The following is a 21,924-nucleotide window of genomic DNA, read 5'->3' as shown; positions in this document are numbered from 1 at the left end:
TTGCAGAACGCTCTTTTTCATGGTGCTGTATGTTGCGGTGTGGCTTGGATGGGTGCTGTGGGGCTGTGTGTTGTGTGGCTGTAATTATTAGCCCTGAGGCCCTGAGCCCTCCTCCAGCCCCTGCCCAACAGCCTTCGCCACCCCTTTCCCATTCTGCTCAAAGACCAGACACCTCCGTTCCCCAGGGCCATGGAGTGTTTGTGTGGATGAACACAGAAAGCTGCTTCAAAAGGGTTTGGGGCTGGGGTCTTTCCGGGGTCGAACCCGAGTCCTTCTCTGTGCAAACCACGTGTTCTACCAAGACACAACCCCCACTGTAGTTTTAAAACTAAAATCCCCTTTAGCGTGAACGAAAGCAGATGAGGAGGGTGGAAGTGAAACAGATGATGTTACAGAAATTAGCACGTGACTGTGTAATTGCAAGTTGTTACAGAAGGAGAGACAAGCTGGTAGATGCAGCTTGATGGTGCCCTTCACATTTTGTGCCAGGGGTTGTAGGCCAGGAACTTGAATGTGTCAGAGCCCCTCTGGGAGAGGGGGATGCTACAGAGATGTTCTCCACGGAAAGCACAGATAGGAGAGAGCCTGTGGTTAGCTGGGGTAGGCTGGGCGTGGGCACTGGGGTGGGCGTGGGGGCACAGCTGCCTTCACTGGCATGGCAGGCCGGGCTTGCGGCTGGAAACTCTGCCCGTTTTGTTTCTCTGGGCTGAAGAGGAGCAGCTGTGCAGTGGCCAGGGTGTGCTCTTCTGTCAAGCTCCCAGAGGGGAGAGCTGAGTAGTCTCATGCTCGGTCCAGCCAGATGCATGCTGGGATGGAATGATACGGTAGCCCTTCCCTACACCTTCTAGTTTTTTTGGGGGGGGGGTTAAAGCAAACGTTCCGACTGCACAAATGCCCTGTCAGACACACACACACACACAGCACTCCCACCCAAGCCAAACACATTATTTCTCTTTCACGACTGGGCAGATTATCACCAACACTAGTAGCACCTTAAACTGAAAGACAGATGGACAGGGCCGTACAGATACCCAGGAAGGATGACCGACCAAGTGAAACACACCACTGGTTGTCACTTACAAACCCCAATTGAAACCACTGCAACGGATCATCAGTGAACTCCAACCCATCTTCACCACAGGCACTTCTCTTACACAAGCCTTGGGAGGCAGACCGGTCCTGGCCTACAGACAACCTCCCAACCTGAAGCGGATGCTAACCAGCAACAGTGCACAGAACAGAGACACAGACAGAGGGACCAGACCATGCAGTAGACCCAAGTGCCAACTCTGCCCCCACATCTATTCAGGCAACACTGTCACAGGACCCAACGACATCAGTCACACCATCAAGGGCTCTTTCACCTCCATCCTAATATAATTTGTATAACAAGCCATCTGTTGTTAAGTTCTTAATAAACACATACACGTGTCTTTTTTTTCACCACTTTTTTCAACTGCACATTATCAGATTTCCAACTGCACATTTTTCCCCCAACTGCAGATTTTGTGTCGAACTACACACTAAAAAAAACCCTGCTAGTTTTCCTTGGGAACCTCAGTGATAGACAGGGGTCTGGAAACAAAGCCCTATGAGGAGAGACTGAAAGAACTGGGCCTGTTTAGCCTGGAGAAGAGAAGATTGAAGGGAGACATTAGAGCACTCTTCAAGTACTTGAAAGGTTGTCACACAGAGGAGGGCCAGGATCTCTTCTCGATCCTCCCAGAGTGCAGGACACGGAATAATGGGCTCAAATGGCAGGAAGCCAGATTCCGGCTGGACATCAGGAAAAACTTCCTGACTATTAGAGCAGTATGACAATGGAACCAGTTACCTAGGGAGGTGGTGGGCTCTCCCACACTAGAGGCATTCAAGAGGTAGCTGGACAGCCATCTATCAGAAATGCTTTGAGGTGGATTCCTGCATTGAGCAAGAGGTTGGACTCCTTGGCCTCAGGGACCCCTTCCAACTCTACTATGCTATGATCCTATGTGATGCAGCTTTCCTCAGAGTAGGGAAGAGTTGCTGGGACATTCCGTGCCAACCGGAGCAAGGAAATTCTTCTTCTCTCACCCCAGCATTGTTTTGCCGTCCTAGCTGGGAATTGGTTGGAGCCAAGGACAAAATTGGGGACTGGACCTGCTGTTTTGCAATTACGTGGATTGCCTCCTTGTACAAGTAGGGAAATGTTGGCTTTTGAAATTATACTGATGTTGGTTGTGCAGATGCTTAGGCGAGAGGCGAGGGACCATTCGGACCTTGCAAGAAGCTGGGTTCTCCTCTCCCTTTGGCTGGGGGTTGAGAACGGGGCGAGAAGGGCGGCATTCAGGGGGGCCTTTGCTCTGTGGAGACTTGTGGCAGGTCCATCGAAGGAGGCTTCTGGCGGCCTGCTGCCTTCTGCCTTCTGTATTTTGCCATCTGAAGGTGAGCTCACTTATTGCTCCCAAGAGTGCTTCATGGACACGTTTGGCTGGCTGCTCATTCGGCAAACGGCGCTGCTTTTCCGTCTGATGAGGCACATTTTTGCAAGAGCCTGGCTAAAAGGGATGGATTTGCTGAATTGACTAAGGAAAAAGAGACCTGGGATTGGGGTGGAGGAGCACAAACAGGCTGGTTGTCTGGTTTGCACGGGCAGCAGAAATCCCTTTTAGCCAGATGGTCATATTCCAATTTTGCCTCCCTTGCTGTCACAGTAAATGGAGATTTAAAAAGAAATTTGAGGGCAGTGGTATTTATAGACCTGGAATGACCTGGAGATGATAATATCCCATCGTTACGGGAGAATAATAAGCCAGCTGCTTAAAACTAACATTTGTTTGGAATTAGAAATTATTTGTTCTCCTTCACGCGTACCGTGTCTTCCCCGTGTAAATTTCTTGCCTGCTACCGTCTCGGCCTTATTATTATTATTATTTATTTATTTATTTATTTATTTATATAGCACCATCAGTGTACATGGTGCCTTAGAACAGCCTCCTGCATCAGAGGCCCTCAGGAGTGAATCCAGCAAATCCAGAGGGCACCAAGTGGAAGGAGTCTGCCATAGGATCCAGGGGGCAGTAGCACAACTGGACGGCTCTCCGTCGCCAGAGGACTGGCTAGCTGGCCGGCCGGCTTGTGCCCTGCTTGCTGCAGCCTGTGATGGTGGCTAGGCTCAAACCTCACTCTGCGCAAGGGTCCCTGGGTACTGTTCCACTCAGTTCCTTCATGGCCACGCAAAACCAACAGTCCTTGGGTCTTGCAGCCCTGGGCCACCACTTGACTTGGGTCTAGCCTTCAGAATTGTTGAGCAGAGCGTGTAAGAGGGCAGCCAGGATGGACTTCGCCCTCTGATGCCACAGGGAAGCGTTCAGGGCCTGCAAGCCCTGCGATGAAAGATGACCAACGAGAGGGAGAGCCTCAACGGTCCATGCAAACCAGTGCTGGCTGTTCCGGCCCACTGTGTTTGGAGCCACGGACCTCCCTTCAGGGCAACCAGAGAGGGTCTGTATGAAAAGCCCTATGCTCTGAAAGGCGCGATCCCAGGGACGGTTTCAGTGCTGTTTCAACATTTTAACATGGTTTTATTGTTCTTGCTGAATTGTTGTATATCACCTTGGTGACATTTCTGAAACAGTGTTATGGAGATATACATAAATAAATAAAACAGGAGTCTTTTATCCTGCAGAATGTCCTTGACTAGAAACATACCTTTTGTAGTGGATTTTTGAGGCTCACGCCCTCCTGTGAAAGTTTAAATTGAGGGGCAGCGTCTGTCTGTCCAACATAGTTTTGCAGTATTTTAGCTGGCAACAAATGGGGTCCTTGCGGGGCCCCATTGCTGGGACCTCTCTATTTGCCAGCAGGGTGAGAGAGATTGAGGTCCTAGGGGCCGTCCACCTGCCACTCCGGGTGCCAGCCCCACCCCCTCATTCTGGACTGGTTTCCCAGCAAGCTGCCTTGTAATAAATGGGGAAGGGGCCAGGGAGGGGCTTGGAGGCTCACTCCTAGAGGCTTGGAAGCCCAAGGCCCGCCGTGGCCCGTGCTACACGCAGCTGTGCTGGCTCCCACTTGGCAGCTGCCTCTGGGCCGTTTGAAGAGGGGGCGAGGGTCTTTGCGTCTCCCCGTGTAGCTTTGAAAGCAAAGCCATCCTGAGGCATGAGGCCCCCACCGAGGGCTTCTAAGCCTGGCGTGCCTTTTCCCTTACTCGTTTGCCACTCTGCATGTGCCTTTAATACGTGAGATTCGCCAAATGAGACGCAGCCCAGTGGTGACGCTGCTCTCCTGGCCCCGTCCGTGGTCCTGCGTTCCTTACATTCCTGGAAGAAGTGGCAGGCGGGGGGTTAAACGCTGACCGGCTGTGGCAAAGCAAAGGCATCTTCTTCTAGGGGTCCGGGACTGTCACAGCTGGCCGAGCCCCACAAAGCACAATTCCAGCAGGCTCCCGGGATCTTCACTCCAAAGGAGGAGCGCACCTGCCAGTCATTCCTGTGATTCATCTCGTAAAGTCCACAGGGCTCATTCGCTGTGCGGTCCATGGCGTGCCACGGAGTCCAGAAGTGGACCAGCAGAGCCATGAGGTTACCTCTAAGCGGATGCAAGGGCAAGGGCTTTTCTGGCCTGAGAACGTTTGCAGTCTCCCCATGCTAAGCAAAGTGGATTCCCGCCCTTCTTTGGAGCCACGATCCCAGGCGGCTGGCTCAGGAGGAGACCCGGAGGGAGTGGGGAGGGCCCTCTTGCCCAAGGGCCGCAGCGCCTCTGCAGCTGGGGGGCAAAGATCCAGCGGAGTTCTAGCCCTTGGGCTCTTCTGAGGACATGGCTGAGGATACGTGGGGGGGGGGTCCGCCCACCCCCCAGATGACGAGATCTGCCGGAGAGGCCCTTCGAAGGGCACCAGGACCCGCTGAGGCCCAGGAAAGGCCTTTCTCGGGCGTTGCTCCCAAACAATGGAATGCGCTCCCTCAAGAACCAGGATTCCGCCCCACCCGCAGTTCTCTGTGAGGGCACGTCTTTTTAATTTAACCTTTTATATTCCGTAGTTTTAATGTTTAATGCATTTCACAGTTTTTAATGTTCTTGTTTTTATGATTGTGTCACAGTTTTACTGTTTAAGTTGTGGGACACCACCTTGATGGCTTTTTAGCAGATAAGATAGTATATAGGTGTTAAATAAATAACAAATAAAGGTGCTGCTGATTTATCTCTAGCTCTATGCTGTTTGCAGGTTTCTTGGCCATAACGTGCCATAAACGCTTTCTCTTCCAGCCCGTCTCGGCCTCTCGCTAACATGAATGACGCCCTGGTGACCCACATGTCCTCTGGAGCCCCCACGCCAACGAAAAGGTAGGTTGGTAGCTCAGAAGAAGGAAGATGCAGGAAAGTGTTGCTGTGATCACTCTGGGTGAGAGCAGGAAGTGGCAAAGGACCAAAGGTCCTGGCTCCTTCTCCAAGGAAGATGGACATTTGCAAAGCCAGGTGTGATCGCAGCCGCTCCTTTGGGGGCTTTCTGGCTCTTCCTGTTCTCTAGCTGAGTAGCTTCCGGTGTACTGATGAGTGGAGGCGGCAGTGTCGGGATTCCCCAGGAGGGCAAAGCTTTTCCCTTCTCCACCTCTTCTCTCCCTAGCTCCCCCAGTCATCTGCCGCCACCCTATAGGACGGAAATCCTTCACTGTTTGCAGAACACGAAACAAGCGAATTTCCCCAGTAGGACCAGAAGGCACAACAGGTGCTGGCTTTGTCCCCATCAAGAGTTGGGCTCCTTTTTAGTCAGTCTGTTTGTTGTGTTGAGAAGATGCTGGCCGTGGAACTCACCTGCCTGTTGCTCATTTAGATTACAGAATAATATTTATCTTTCTAAGGAAACCGCCATGAATGAGTGTTCAGTTGCTGACCAAAAGGGCTGCCACGAAGCCAAGGAGGACAGCAGCAAGACATTTGGGAGGGGTGGTGGTGGTGTACCTCAGTGGTAGAGCGCATGCTTTGCATGGAGAAAGGTCCCAGGTTCGAATCCCGGCATCTGTAGGGAGGCAGGCCTAAAACTCCGGAGAGCCATGGCTGCCGGTCAGTGTCAACAGCACTGGGCTAGCTGGACCAATGGTCCGACTCAGAGTAAGGCAGCTTCCTCTGATCCTGTGTCCCAGCTTGTAGTTTCTTACTGTCCGCTGAAGAGCTTTTCAGTCTTTTGTGATCGAAGATAAATTTGTATCTTCTTTTTAACCATTGTTTGTTATTTAAATTTTACTCTGATTTGTTTCATGTTTGTATAAAAAAAACCTTATATATATTTTCTCTTATACGAGTTTAATTTTGAAGGTTTTTATACACCAGGATGGAAGTCACCTGCCTTTTAACTTGCCCATAAAGGTTTATTGTTAACCAACCCAACAAGGCCATAAAGCCTTTTATACTCCATTTTAGGTAACAGGATTTGAGCTGACTTCAGACATGTCTTACGTGCCTGTCACACTTGGGATGGGAAGAGAAAGGAAGCAGGAAGTATATCCACCAGCGTTGTCTAGAGGGCTCTCTGGAGTGGCAGATAGTAAGGCCAGAGCCCCTTCCTCATGGGGTAGGCGGTGGGCAGTGGGCAGCTCCTCCTCTCTGCCTGGGAGAAGCGGCCAAGGCAGGAGGCCAAGGTGCTGCAGCAGCAGGTGAGCCCCACCTGGTGCTACATCTGGGGCTGTGTGGCACTCAGTGTCAGCATTGTGCCCTGCCGGTGACGCCTGGCTCTTGGGCTTAGGTGCTGCTGTGCAAATGCGACCCAGCCACCTTTAATAAACATCCGTGTGTTGGCTGAGTATGGATTGATTGAGTATGGATTGAATAACGGGCTCAAGTTAAAGGAAGCCAGATTCCAGCTGGACATCAGGAAAAACTTCCTGACTGTTAGAGCAGTACGACAATGGAATCAGTTACCTTGGGAGGTTAGTGTGGGCTCTCCCACACTCGAGGCCTTCAAGAGGCAGCTGGACAACCCTCTGTCAGGGATGCTTTAGGGTGGATTCCTGCATTGAGCAGGGGGTTGGACTCGATGGCCTTGTAGGCCCCTTCCAACTCTGCTATTCTATGATTTGGTGCAGGTACCGAAAGGCAGCTACATTATCAAATAAATTGGTGGTGTTGGAAGGTAGGCTTGGCTTGACTCAGTTTCAAGGCTTGTTCCTGAGTATTAAGTTCCACAATATTAGGGAGGGGGAGGGAGGCATTTGTGAGACAATCACAGCACCAGCCTCTGTGGGTCTATTCAGCATGAGTTCGGTGCCGCTTACTCCCCAGTCAGCGGGTGCAGGATCCTTTTCTGTGAATATGGTGCTGAGAAGCCGGGGCCAAACCGATGGATGGGTAGCAAGCGGATGAAGCCTGTTTGGTCCGCTAAGCTAAAGTGGGGGTGCTTTTCTCTTGGAGAATAAGGCAGGGGTGCCAGTTGCTCAGGCCTGGGCACGACCCGCTGCTCTTTCTGAACATGGAAAGGTCCAGGCCCCCACTTCATTGTCCGTACAGAAGCACGTACACCTGCGCATCCCAAACCTCTTGGGAGCCTCTTGTTTCTCGTGTTTCCTCTGAGTACAGGCTAAAGTGCCTGCAGGTTCTCAAGGCAGGCGGTGGCGGCAGCGGCGGCTTTCTGCATTCCCACTAATCTTTCCTACTTGGACTGAAGCACCAGACTTGAAAGGGCCTTCCCGTGCCTCTGGTTCTTAAGATCTGATGCCAGCTCTCCTAGGGAGGAGAAGGCAGTTGCCCCAGGGAGACAGGAACCGCCGCGGAATGGAGGCAGAAAGCTGGGGAGAAGAAAAGGATGGAGATGCATAGAAGTGCGGGGCGGGGGGGGGGGGAGTGTGGTCAGGGAAATAAGAAAGGAACAAGAATGGGAACGATGGGGTGGAGAGTTGACGTGGAAGGATCGCTTTAGGACCTGCCTGCCTCTCTCTTGCAGACTGTTCCGCCATTTTTTCTTTTAAATAATAATAATAATAATTTATTTATTTATTTATTTATTTATTTATTTATTTATTTATTTATTACCCTCCTCTCCCTCTAGATCGAGATGGGGAACAACACTAAATAAAATATAATACATAAAATTAGTTAAAAGAGCATATAAAACCAATACAATATTAGAAATAGAACACCTTGGCAAAGAATCTTGTGGCATTTAAAAAGGTATTCTGGCATAAGCTTTTGTGGGCTGCAGTCACTTCGCCAGAAGCGTCAAGTCTTGTCCTGAGTTACACGTAAATATCCAGTCGTGATTGCAGGGCTGGAGAGTAAACAGGGAGGTCACAGAGAAACGAACTCCTGGCAGCCCAAGAGACATCACTGGCAGCGGCCGTACAGAAACAGTTGTTGGCGATAATGCAGATATCCTGCTGTTGGTAAGCGAATGAACACAGAGTGTGGTAGGAGTCACTTATCCTGATTTTAGCCACAGATGACAGAATGGAACCTCTCCATGGACTGCCGTTCAGCCATCTCCCCTTGAAGTCCTTCTGAAGTCCTTTTGTTCTAGCCTGGGCAGTTTAAGGCCAGCGACAATGTCCTGGGAGGCCGAAATGTTCCCGTACCGGTTTGTGAATATTGGCATTTAAGATGTCAGATTAACGTTCATTTGTTCTTTCGCATAGAGATTGGCCTGCTTGACCTGTGTAGAAAGCGCAAGGGCCTTGCTGGCAAAGGACGGCATAGACCACACTGAAAGATGAGCAGGTGAACAAACCCCTGGTGTTGTGGAGGACAGGATCAGGCCCTGTAATAATGCTGCCAGAATAGATACGGGGACGGAGTTGGTCTCTGGCTGTGCTGCAGTTTCTGCTCCCTGGATCCATGTGTCTGTCATGGGGCCTGTTGCTGGTGAGAGATTGGGGGAGCTGTCTCCAAGCGAGTACAGGCCTCCCACCCAAGGTCTGGGAGAGGGAAGAGTCATTGTCCAGAGTGGGCTGTAGATCACTGAAGAGATGGTTGAGTGGTTTCAGCAGGAAGCTATAGGTGAAAACATGGTATCCTGTTGTTTTCTCTTCTAGATCTAACCTGTAGTAGATTCTTCTTCTCTGTGGTCTCTGTTTATCACACGTATGAGCGCTGCACCTGCACAGAGCCTCGACTTGGGAAACCTCTATAGCTGAGGAATTTTGGCAGGAACTCTTCCCGCACCGTCCCAATGCATGTATTCCTAGCGGACTCCCACTTACTCCTTCAGTTCTTGAATGACTGCCGTTGTGCTAGCCTCGTTGGAAACTGCTTACCTGGTAGACTGCACTTTGGAAAATGTTGCTGAGGTTTTTGTGCTTTCTTTTCCTCTCTGATGTTGCTCTTTCTTTTCTTTTTGTTTGGGTGATTTCTTACACCCAAACAAAAGGGCATGTTGCCTTGAAGGGACCGTTCTGCCAGTGGGTGAGATGCAGCTGCAAGCTCCCTCCGGTGGACGGCGATTCTTGGAGAAGGTCACATCATGGTCACCTGCACGCACTGCCAACCCTTGACTGTGGATTCCTGCATTGAGCAGGGGGTTGGATTCGATGGCCTTATAGGCCCCTTCCAACTCTGCTATTCTGTGATTCTATAATCATTCAGATTGGCCTCAGGCAGTGTTGTGGAAGAATGCGCTGGAAGCCGTGGACACTCCTACAGGGAAGATGGCTCAAAGTCAGCCATCCTCACAGCCTTGTGGCTCCCCAGTTGCCACCCTGAGTGTCGTCCAACCTGCTTCTGCCTTGTCGCCGAGCCTGGCTCTGACCATGGGACATACTGACCCCCCTTACACCAAGGTGGTCTTGTACACTATCAGTGGCGAAAAAGTTATCCAAGAAGACTAGACTGCCAAAATCATCTGATTCTTCAAAAAAGAACAAGGTGAGAGAACCTCTGAAGAAGCCATCTCCACCAGTTCCAGCCCCACCACCATTTTTTAAGTCCCCGATTCCAGTGGTGCCAGCTTCATTGGTACCGACACAAGAGGGCTTCCCAGATTTGACCAATTCTGGTGCTTACTGGATTGGGGAGAAGAGAGGCTTTACGTCACCTTCTACTTTGACATTCTGACACTCTGTTCTCAGATTGGGATCGACTCTCTGACGGATCTCTTCTTCTGCACCATACCTACTGGGAAGATTGGCATACGGAACAGCATTGGGATTGCCTTTATGAGGTAGCTGGGTGTGGTATCTCCTCAGGACTGACGTGCTCCTCCAGCGTCCTTGTTTAGGTCACTAGTACAGGATGTTTTCCTGCCTCCTTCAGCGCTGTTGCCCAGGCCACTGACTGCACCGGCACCACCGGTGTCGGCTCTGGAATTGGCAGACCAAGATTGCAGGGCTCTTTCTTCAGCACCTCGTGGCCACCAAGCCATCGTTCCTCCTCGCACAAGTTCCTAACCAGATGCACCCGTGTTTCTCAGCGCTTAGCGTGCCCTCATTCAGATGTGGAGGGCTGCCAGTCAGATTCCACTTGTTTTTCCTGCTCATGTGGTTGGAACATCTCATGGGTCATTTCTGCAATCCTTCAGATGGCCCAAACTTGGGCTTAGAGACCAGCAGCCTGTAGAATCAAGGCCCCTGTGTTCGATGTGGTCTACTTGGAGACCTGTACCACTCTTACCAGTGTTGCTGCAGACTGTATCTTGGATGGCTTCATCCTCGATGCCACCTGTGTCAAAGAGACTCGAGAGTATGTACCAAGTCCAGGGTTCCTGCTCTCTCATCCCCACCCTAACTCCATCATGGTTGAGCCATCACAGGATCAGTCTCAAAAGGTACTTTCCTCTCCAGTGGATAAGGAAGGTTGGGAAATGAATTTGATGGGTTACCAAGTGTACTCTTTTGGAGTCCTGGGATTATGGGTAGCTAATTATCAGGCAACCATGTCTAAATATCAATTGTTCTTGTGGGAGAAGATAAAGAGTTAGCCTGGGTTTTCCAAACTGAAGCAATGCGGTTCTTGTGTCAACGGATCAATGGCTCCCAACATCAGGAAGCTTGTGATGCCAGAGCTAGGTTGGGCTGAGAGTCTGTGACTGGCCCAAAGTCACCCAGTAGGCTTCCACCACAGCCGAGTGGGGACTAGAACCCAGATCTCCCAACTCCCAGTCCAACACCTTAACCACTATACCGCACTGGCTATCGTGGCTAAGTGCTATAGCATTGTGGCGGCATGTGTAGGTTCGGTCAGTGGGCTTTTGCAGGAGGCTCAATCCCCCGTTGAAGACCTGCCGTTTGATGGTGACGGGCTCTTCAGCGTGAAAACGGAGGATGCTATGGACTCTGTCCAGAAGGCAAAGACTACTGCAAGGAAGATGGGGCTGGGTCAGCAACAGCAGCCATCCTCTCCCTACGGGCAGCACTGCTGGCCTCATCAGCCTCTCTCCCAGGCTCATTCATTGCTTGATTGGCACCTTTTGATGGCATCCGTACCACGTCCTCTTCACTGTTTTTTACATCAGAGATGGACTCCCTTCTACAGAAAGTGGCAATTCAACCAGTTCTATCATCCAATCTTCAGGAGACTTCTGTTCCTGCTATTTTGCGGTGCCAAAGAAGGATGGGAGACCTTGGCCAATTCTGGACCTTGGAGACGTCAACTCATTCATCGCACCCAGGAAATCCATAGGGCAATGCTGTCTTTAATCCTACCTCTTCCATGGAGGGACGAAGGGTTCAGGTTGGTAGATTTAAAGATAGATTTTCACATTGCAATGGATGGAAGTTGCTAGCGCCATCTAGCAACCAGGAGGGCAACCAGGATGATCAGGGGTCTGGAAACAAAGCCCTATGACGAGAGACTGAAAGAACTGGGCATGTTTAGCCTGGAGAAGAGAAGATTGAGGGGAGACATGAGAGCACTCTTCAAATACTTAAAAGGTTGTCACACCGAGGAGGGCCAGGATCTCTTCTCGATCCTCCCAGAGTGCAGGACACGGAATAACGGGCTCAAGTCACAGGAAGCCAGATTCCAGCTGGACATCAGGAAAAACTTCCTGACTGTTAGAGCAGTACGACAACGGAATCAGTTACCTAGGGAGGTTGTGGGCTCTCCCACACTAGAGACACATTCAAGAGGCAGCTGGACAACCCTCTGTCAGGGATGCTTTAGGGTGGATTCCTGCACTGAGCAGGGGGTTGGACTCGATGGCCTTGTAGGCCCCTTCCAACTCTGCTATTCTATGATTCTATGATTCTATAAGGCCCCAGATTCCACCTCGGGTAGCAGATTGAACCTGGGACCTCCTCCTACTTCCTCCCTTTCTCTCTGCCTGAGCCTCTGGGGAGCCATCGCCACTTAGAGTCCACAGGGTTGGACAAGGTGGACCAATGACCTGAGCGGGCCCAGTGCTCTTCAACATTTTTATTAATGATTTGGACGAGGATGTGCAGGGAATGCTGATCAAATTTGCAGATGACACCAAATTGGGTGGCATAACTAATACCCTGGAAGACAGAAACAAACTTCAAAGGGATCTTGATAGGCTGGAGTGCTGGGCTGAAAACAACAGAATGATATTTAATAGGGATAAATGCCAAGTTCTACATCGAGGAAATAGAAACCAAAGGCACAGTTACAAGATGGGGGATACTTGGCTCAGCAATACTACAAACGAGAAGGATCTTGGAATTGTTGTAGATCGCAAGCGGAATATGAGCCTTCAGTGTGATGTGGCTACAAGAAAGGCCAATGCTATTTTGGGCTGCATTAATAGAAGTATAGCTTCCAAATCACGTGAGGTACTGGTTCCTCTCTATTCGGCCCTGGTTAGGCCTCAACTAGAGTATTGCGTCCAGTTCTGGACTCCACAATTCAAGAAGGACGCAGACAAGCTGGAGCGTGTTCAGAGGAGGGCAACCAGGATGATCAGAGGTCTGGAAACAAAGCCCTATGAAGAGAGACTGAAAGAACTGGGCATGTTTAGCCTGGAGAAGAGAAGATTGAGGGGAGACATGATAGCACTCTTCAAATACTTAAAAGGTTGTCACACAGAGGAGGGCCAGGATCTCTTAGAAGAATAGAATCATAGAATATCAGAGTTGTAAGGGGCCTACAAGGCCATCAAATCCAACCCCCTGCTAAATGCAGGAATCCACCCTTAAGCATCCCTGACAGATGCTTGTCCAGCTGCCTCTTGATAGGCACTCTTCTCGATCCTCCCAGAGTGCAGGACACGGAATAATGGGCTCAAGTTAAATGAAGCCAGATTCCAGCTGGACATCAGGAAAAACTCCCTGACTGTTAGAGCAGTACGACAATGGAATCAGTTGCCTGGTGAAGTGGTGGGCTCTCCCACACTAGAGGCCTTCAAGAGGCAGCTGGACAACCCTCTGTCAGGGATGCTTTAGGGTGGATTCCTGCATTGAGCAGGGGGTTGGACTCGATGGCCTTGTAGGCCCCTTCCAGCTCTGCTATTCTATGATTCTATGAGTTTAAGGCCCGGTCAGTGGTCCTCGGCAGACTCTGTGCTCATGGCGAAGCCCTTGGAGAGCCAGAGCCACCAACATCCCTTTCAGGCAATATACTGATGGCACCATTTTTGTCCATGTGTGGCAGGAGGCACCACGGGGAGAGAGAATAATCTCAGCATGTGGTAAACGACTTTAGTGATGAAAAACCCAGCGCATTTCGGCCTCTTCCTGTAATATCAGGCCTTTTTGAAAGGGCTGTAACAATACACTTCTAGAACATGGATGAAACAACACACAAGTAAGACGTTTCTTGGCAATTAGAAGAGCGCATTGCGAGCACGGCCTGTTCACATGTTTAGACAATATAAAACAGTTGCAGCCATAAAAATAAAATTGAGGGCTCACGTCCATTTCTGTCCTTCCTCCAAAGTGCCGCATAACCAGAGAGGCCAGCGCTGAATTCCTCCCGCCTCTCTGGCCAGACCCCAACGTGCATTCCTCCCTTACTCTTTCTCCTGATATCTTTCAGGTCCCTGTGAGAGTATTAATTCTGCCAAAGTTGTAATATCCTAGAAAACCGGCGGTGTTTGCCTTGGCTGTTAGTGCTGGCTCAGTCACAGCTTTCCAGGGCTTCACATCTGCATTTTCTTGCATTTCTCGCATGCCGCCTCTTCTCTGTCAATTAACATAACTTGCCTGGGCTTGACTGCGTGTCAGACACGCCGCCGAGATCCGTGGCCCTTTTGTTGCTGCTGCAATAAGCCAAACGGGCCGTACGCTGGCGGATATTGGTGCGCGGTGTTCGGCTGAAAAGGCCTGTTGCTGCCGGTCCACTTTCTGGGGTCAGAGCTTCCTGCCCTTAGCTCTGGCTTGTAGCAAGCCGTGATAGGGAGAAATGCCAAGTTCTACATCTAGGAAATAGAAACCAAAGGCACAGTTACAAGATGGGGGATACTTGGCTCAGCAATACTACAAACGAGAAGGATCTTGGAATTGTTGTAGATCGCAAGCGGAATATGAGCCTTCAGTGTGATGTGGCTACAAGAAAGGCAAATGCTATTTTGGGCTGCATTAATAGAAGTACAGCTTCCAAATCACGTGAGGTCCTGGTTCCTCTCTACTCGGCCCTGGTTAGGCCTCATCTAGAGTATTGCGTCCAGTTCTGGGCTCCACAATTCAAGAAGGACGCAGACAAGCTGGAGCGTGTTCAGAGGAGGGCAACCAGGATGATCAGGGGTCTGGAAACAAACCACTATGAGGAGAGACTGAAAGAACTGGGCATGTTTAGCCTGGAGAAGAGAAGATTGAGGGGAGACATGAGAGCACTCTTCAAATACTTAAAAGGTTGTCACACAGAGGAGGGCCAGGATCTCTTCTCGATCCTCCCAGAGTGCAGGACACGGAATAACGGGCTCAAGTTACAGGAAGCCAGATTCCAGCTGGACATCAGGAAAAACTTCCTGACTGTTGGAGCAGTACAACAATGGAACCGGTTACCTAGGGAGGTGGTGGGCTCTCCCACACTAGAGGCCTTCAAGAGGCAGCTGGACAACCCTCTGTCAGGGATGCTTTAGGGTGGGTTCCTGCATTGAGCAGGGGGTTGGACTCGATGGCCTTGTAGGCCCCTTCCAACTCTGCTGTTCTATGATTCTATGAAAGTAAGACCAACAAAATGCAATCAATCAATAAAAAATCATCTCATATCTCTGTACTCTGCCTGGGAGGCCACGTTTGTGGGTGAAGGGTGATGTAGGACTTTTCAAACTAACTAAATAAAATCTTGTGCATTTCAGCCAATCGATTGCCCCCTACGGCTTAGTTCCATTTCAGGTAGGAGGCCAGTCTTTGGGGCTCCCATCAGCTTGGACACTTTTCCATGCCAAACCTTCCCATAGAAAATGAGCCTGTCAGGCCGAAGGCTGGGAGGATCTCCAGGCCTGCTAGGGTTGAATGGAGGAGATTGGCGCTGCGGGTGGAGGTGCCGGGCTCTGGCTCGGCTGATAACCTCAAGGGGAACCAGGCCTAAGCCTCAGTTGGGAAAAACAGGAGCTTCCCTTTGCTTTCTTAGCCACTACAAACTCAATCACTGCTTTTAAAACTCAGCTAAAAACTTTTCTTTTCCCTATAGCCTTCAAATACTGAGTTTGTTCTGACTCTATACTGTTAGCTTCTCCCTACCCGGTGCCTGTTTACACTTCCCTGTGCCTGTTTGCATTCTCCTTCCCTCTTTATTGTTTACTACAACTTATTAGATTGTAAGCCTATGCGGCAGGGTCTTGCTATTTACTGTGTTATCTGTACAGCACCATGTACATTGATGGTGCTATATAAATAAATAAATAATAATAATAATAACAACAACAACAACAACAACAACAACATGTCTGTCTAGTATCAGCCAGGCTTGGCTATCACACCCCAGGTTCTGGTGCTCCATTGCCCCACAGCAGGAAAGAGGGCGCCGTATGTGGTCCGTCCCCGTCCGTCCCCCACCTTTCTTACATTCCTGGGTAGAGACAATAGGGCTGGAAAGTCTGCCAGCAGGGTGCCTAGCTGAGAGCAGTGGTTGCTTGAGGGCCCAAGAAGTCTTGAATCACTGTGCGAAGGAGTTGGCGGGGGGGGGGGGGCGTGCTAGAACTGGCCGACGCATTGTTCTCTGGTGGTTCCAGGGTGGGGCGGGTTCTTACCTTGAAGATCTACCCAAAGTTCTTTTGGGGGGGGGGGGAAACAAAAGTTTCTGCTAAGTTCACATTTTGCAATGGGTGAAGTCATGGCTTGCCAGCTTTGGACTGTCTGAGCTGGCCTGCACCACAAAAGAGGTCCGTTGGGAGGTAGCCACGAAGGCCATTTGGCACAGGAAGACCACATGCTCACGCCGGCCTGTTTTATGGCTTATAACCCTATGTTTTTACAATTTTACCAGAGAAGAGGCAACAGTCTGTCTCTCGGTCTCTGTCTCTGTCTCTCACACCCCCTAATCATACCCTAAGCAAGAATCCTTCTGCCACACCTGCTTTGGGCTTTCGGGAAGAAGGATGCACAGGGGCCTGCTAGCACACACAGCCCCAGTTCTCCCTGATTCAGCCCCTGCGAGCAGCAGCAGCAAATCCTCGGCCACTCTTGGACTCTGCCAATCTCACAATCCGGCCTGATGAACTTTCCCTGGAGTAAAGCTGCCTGCAGTTTCCTGGTGTGCTGGAGCCGTCTGCTGCCGCCGCCGCGGGAGGCCTGGGCCCTTGAAGCGGCAGGAGCTCGCCTGCCCTCCTTTCTCTCGTGCCTGAGAAGCACATTGCCACCCCGTGCACCAGGGCACTGGCAGCTGCGCAAGGTCTGAGTGACCAGCAGCACCAAGAGGCCGGGCCGGAGCGTGGGCCGCGAAGCGTCGGGCCCCCCACAATCCCACCCAAGGCTTAGGCCTCTGGATCGAAAGGAGATTCTTCTCCACGGGGGCCCTGTTTTGCCTCCCACTCCTGCCTGAATCCTCGGCAGGGCCTCCTCGTTTATGACGCAGGGTGGCTTTTCACTGCTGCTAAGCCCAGCTTTATGGCAAGCCCATAAAACACCACAAGCCGCGATTCAAGTCAGCTGAAAGATGTAATGACTTTAAAGCATGATGCGGGGTCAGAGGTCACCCTTGTAAATACCCTCATGCCATAAAAGTAATTGGGCAAGGTCAGCTGCTCCCAGTCGGAGAAGGGTGCGATTTTTACCAGTGCTGGTGCCGCCCCCCACCCCACCCCTTTTCAGCCCTGGGGAGGGAGGGAGGGAGAGGCAGGGCTGTTCATATCTGGGGCCACGAATGGCCAACTTATTTATTCTATTTGTGAATTTAGTTTATGTCCCGCCTTTCCGCTAGAAATAGGACTCAAGGCAGCTAACAAGAATAAAATGCAGGTTAAATTTAAAAATCATAATTCAAACGTAACATAAAATAGATCCAAGAGAAGCGGGGGTGGGGGGGACTTTAGAACTGGTTGATGAGCAGGGAATAGATCGTCCTGCCTGCCTGGCCTTGGATGGGGCTTCCTCTGCCCCACACTCGAGGCCTTCAAGAGGCAGCTGGACAACCTTCTGTCAGGGATGCTTTAGGGCGGATTCCTGCATGGAGCAGGGGGTTGGACTCCATGGCCTTGTAGGCCCCTTCCAACTCTGCTATTCTATGATCCTATGATTCTAACCTCAAAGCCACCGCAGACGCTTGACCAGGCGCTTCTTTTGAAACTAACAGGCACCTCCAAAGAAAGGCCTTTCAGGAGCTGTGCAGCATGAGTTTGGGTTTCCTTACAAACGGTTGAATTCTAAATTCACCGCCCCTCCCTATAATGCAGACACACACACACACACACACACACACACACACACACACACGCTGCTGCACTCCCTACTACTTGTACTCTTTTCTGTGCAACAATAATGTATAAGAGTGGATTTGTTTTATTCATATTTATTATGGCAATTTCTACAAACAAATTCTTGGGTGGCTTCCCAAATGACTGGAAATACAGTGAAACGTGCAAATTACTGGTGTTGGGTTTATTTTCTTTCTAACACACTTCTAAATAGCTGTGACGTCAGCAGAGCCATTCTGACTTCAAGTGGGCGGCCTTTAGAAGAGGATTTTACTCAAACACGGTGGCTCTTTAATTCTGGTGTGGGATCAAAGGGCCCCTTTTTCCGTCTGCCGCACCGCAGCCTCAGGCAGGACTTAAGGCTGCTGACTTGCCCCAGTTCCGGTGTGGGTATTTTCCTTGCTGTACACCTGGTAGCTGCCCAGGGTGGGTGTGGTGTCAGGCCTGCCCCAAAGGGGCCGAAATCTCCCCGAAGCCCCTGAGACGGAAGCAGCCTGAGGACAAACGGCAGCCTGGTGGTTGTTCTGCGCACCGAGAAATGCCCTGGACAGCCCCTTCCTTCCTCTCCCAACCTGCTGCCCTCCCAAAGTGCTGGACTGCAAATCCCATCATTGGCCATGTTGGCAGGGCATGATGGAAGTTGTAGTCCAACACATCTGCAGGGCACCAGATTATGGACAGTCGCCCGAACCCTCCCATAGCCTCAAATACCCGGGAGGACACCTTTGCTGCCCCCGCCCCGTGCGTTTCCGCCCCTCTTCCTTGTGTTTCCAAGGTACCCAGCCCACCTTGCCCGCAGTCCTGCCTGCCAGTCTTTCCCAGGGGTGCCATCCTGCTGCTGGATGTAGTGCAGCCTGGGTCCATCCAGCTGGTTTCCTCTGGCCCCTTGGATGAAGCCGCCTCCTTTTCCTCCCTTGTACTTCCATGTTGTATAACAGGAGCCGCCTCCTGCCTTGGCCCATTATAGGAACCCCCTCCCCCTCCAGGCATCCCCTCCCTGCCACTTCTGTGCACTCCCAGCCCCTAGACGTGGCTCTTGGGGCTCTTCCCCTTCCCAAGCCGGCCGGCTCCTTAAGGGGCTGTGGGTTGCTTTGGGGAACAGGCGGTGGGGCCAGGCCACTGCCTGCAGTAGACCTTGCTGATGTTGGGTGGGACCTCCTTACAGGGGAGCTGGGTGAGGGGTTGCGTGTCTTTGCATTGGGGCATCTGCTAAAGCAATGGAGCAATAGGCAGGACGCTGCTTTGCAGTTTGGCCTCCTCGTTCTAATTATTTGTTTGTTTGTTTGTTTGTTTGTTTGTTTGTTTATTTATTTCTTACCCGCCTCTCCACTTGGATTGAGGTGGGAAACAACAGTGGATATAAAACACTTAAAAACTGATTAAAAACATAGCACACATGATTAAAACATCCTTAAAACATCCTGAAATCTTTCTAAAATTCCACTGGATAGGCCTGCCGGAATAGACCAGTCTTTATTGCTGTTTTGAATGCTAAAAGACCGTCAAGTTGACGAATCTCCTCCAGCATAACATTCTTGCCTTCTAGCAATGCTGCTGTAGATTGCTCAGTCGAAGGCTCAAGATAAATACGAACAGGACCGTTGTGGGGTGGGGAATGGAAGGGGGTCCCTTTCCCCCAAGCCTTGGAGAACCCTCACCTGCATGTTTCAGTTTCCCTTCCACGCGTTGGACTTTTTCATTTTGCTTACGTTAACTATTATTTGTGACCCTTTGGCACTTGCCTTTCGCTCGCCAGCTCCCAGCTCCCGTTGCTTTGTGCCTTCATCGCTTTGTGTTTTGCTTCCTTTGCTTCCACCATCCCTAGGTTGCAGCACCGCCCGGCCCCCTCCGATCGGCTCAGCGATGAGCATGTGCTGATAGCAGCCTATGTGAGCCGGCTACAGAGCGGTGCACGGTTAGTGTTAGGAGAGCGATCTGGGGGTGGGGGACGGGGGGCGGGATGCGGGGGAGGTAGAGGTCGTGGGGGAGCACCCTCTTCCCATGGGCAACTAGGTCGAACGCCCTGTGCAGACAACTGGGCCAACCCAGACAGTGAGCAGTGTACGTTGAGGGCCCCCATGAAGCTGCAGTGCTGAATGTGACCATGAGCAAGACGCAGACTGTGGGGTTTGGGGCACTCAAACGCCTTGGATTTCGTTTGGCTGGCTGGGCTGGAGCAGGTGGCCCAAAGAGGGTGGTTTCAAAAGCCAGCTTTTCTTTTTTTCCTTTTCTGAGTGGGGATTTTGGACAACCATCAAAATGCTTTCAAGTGTCCCCAGATACTGAGCAGTTCTGAACAGGTACCCGGTTCAGTCTTTGGTACCCGGTTCAAGCATCTACTGTATCTCCAGTATCAGAGGCAGTGAGCCTGTGTGCACCAGTTGCTGGGGAACATGGGCGGGAGGGTGCTGTTGCACCATGTCCTGCCTTGTTGGTCCCTGTCCGGTGGCTGCCTGGCCACTCTGCGAACAGAGTGCTGGACTGGATGGACCCTGGGTCTGATCCAGCCTCAGGGCTCTTCCTAGGTTCTTATGCATATCCCAACAAGGCGGCCCTGGGTGTCAAATGTGACAGTCTTCCCCTTCCCTCCCCTTCTGAACTTGGAGAGGCATTTTCTCTATAACAGTGACCATTTCATCTGGATACACAAATAGGAAGGAGCCTTGTTTTGGGAGGGGGAGGGGGAGCCATGCCAGTGCTTGTTCCTGCCCCCCCCCCACCTGCCCCCTTTGAAACACTGGCCCAGGAGAAGCTCTGCAGCCCCCACGTCATACATTTTAAAACCGTGTGGAATCACGAACACAGCAAGGAAACGTAAAGAGGAGGGAGGAGGAGGCGGTCGCATCTTTCTGAGTTTCAAAATCTGTCCCGAATCCATTTTTGTTTTTCTTACGTACTTAGTGTCATGCATTTCTTAGCTGCCTCCCGAGGCGGCTGCCCTCCCAAGGCAGCTTGTGCCGGATGGGCGTGCCGGAGGCACCCTGGGAGAGCGCATGGCCACGGAGCCACACGAGGCTCTGATTTGCAGAAGGGAGCCTCGTATTCTCACTTAGCTGTGCAGTAAATCACTCGATCAGGTGGGGAGCAGTTTTTGAGAAAAGAACAATACAAAGGAGATGGAATCCCTCCACCCCGTGCCCCCGCAACAGCAAGAGCCCGTGCGGTATAGTGGCTGAGGTGTCAGACTGGGAGTCAGGAGATCCGGGTTCCAGTCCCCACTCGGCCATGGGAACCCACTGGGTGACTTTGGACCAGGCACAGACTCTCAGCCCAACCCACCTCACAGGGTTGTTGTTTTTGTGAGGATAGAAATGGAGAGGAGGGTTATGTACGCCACCTTGGGTTCCTTGGAGGAAAAAAGGCGAGATATAAATGCAACAAACAAATAAATAAGTAATGTTGCCCAAGGCGGGTGGGATGGCGCCCCCCAGCAGCTCTTGGTCATCTGACTGGGGCCCTTTCTGGAGCCTGCAAAACAGCAGTGGCCCGTGGGCGCCTTTGCAGACGCATTGCAGCTTCAGCTTAAAAAGAGGCCATGACCAGATTCTGATCACGATTGTTCTTCTGTTGGGTTTGTTTTTGGCTCAAATGGGGCATTCGGATCACTTTAAATGGCAAACTTTCCCTTCTTTTGCGGGGGGTGGGGGGGATGCCGCGCACGGACTCGAGCCATAAGCAGCTCCAGCCGGTGTGTCAGTTTCACTCCGCCATCCTGGCGCTTGTCCTCTGCTTCGTCACCGTGGAGCCCCTTCAGATGACAGTTGGCGCACTTGCCAGATTTCTCCACCTGAAACTTCAGTTCTCTTAGGTTAATTCCTCTTAAAACTCACCACACCTTGCGATCCTTACTTTTTTCTTTTTTATTGAGAGTATCTGATTTAAAGCAGCTTCTTAGGTTTATGCCAACCATCTGTCTATGAGGCATTTGCGGACTTCCACCAGACAAAAGGAATGTCTTGTCTTGGGGCCCATCTGAGACAGAAATACCTCCTTCACTGGAGATACTTGGGATGGAAGCCGTTGCGTCATCTGGCGGGGCGTTCAACAACATGACCTCAAAGATCCCTCCCATCTCCTCAGATTCTGTGAAGATGGTTGGGAATGGCCTGGTTTTGTCTGTTCTTCAGCCACAAGCCACTTGGGCTACGTTCGGGGACAGCAGCCCTGGCTTCTCACCTCTGTAGCCCTTGGAATCGCCCAGTGCGGGACAGTCT

The 21,924-nt window shown here is 51.2% G+C and overlaps 1 protein-coding gene across 2 annotated transcripts in view; it reads left to right on the top strand.

Moving 5' to 3' along the window:
- DTNB (dystrobrevin beta) overlaps window positions 1-21,924 on the top strand; it is a 148,437-nt gene that overhangs the window by 72,278 nt on the left and 54,235 nt on the right. For both annotated transcript variants that reach the window (XM_063123692.1, XM_063123691.1), the window contains exons 10-11: window positions 5,245-5,322; window positions 19,536-19,625. In XM_063123692.1, the coding sequence (XP_062979762.1) occupies window positions 5,245-5,322; window positions 19,536-19,625 (168 nt within the window). The remainder of the gene's footprint in view (window positions 1-5,244; window positions 5,323-19,535; window positions 19,626-21,924) is intronic.

This window comes from Elgaria multicarinata, chromosome 4 (genome assembly GCF_023053635.1).
Source record: "Elgaria multicarinata webbii isolate HBS135686 ecotype San Diego chromosome 4, rElgMul1.1.pri, whole genome shotgun sequence".
Classification (NCBI taxonomy): Eukaryota; Metazoa; Chordata; class Lepidosauria; order Squamata; family Anguidae; genus Elgaria; species Elgaria multicarinata.
This window is presented reverse-complemented; position numbering and strand designations above follow the sequence as displayed.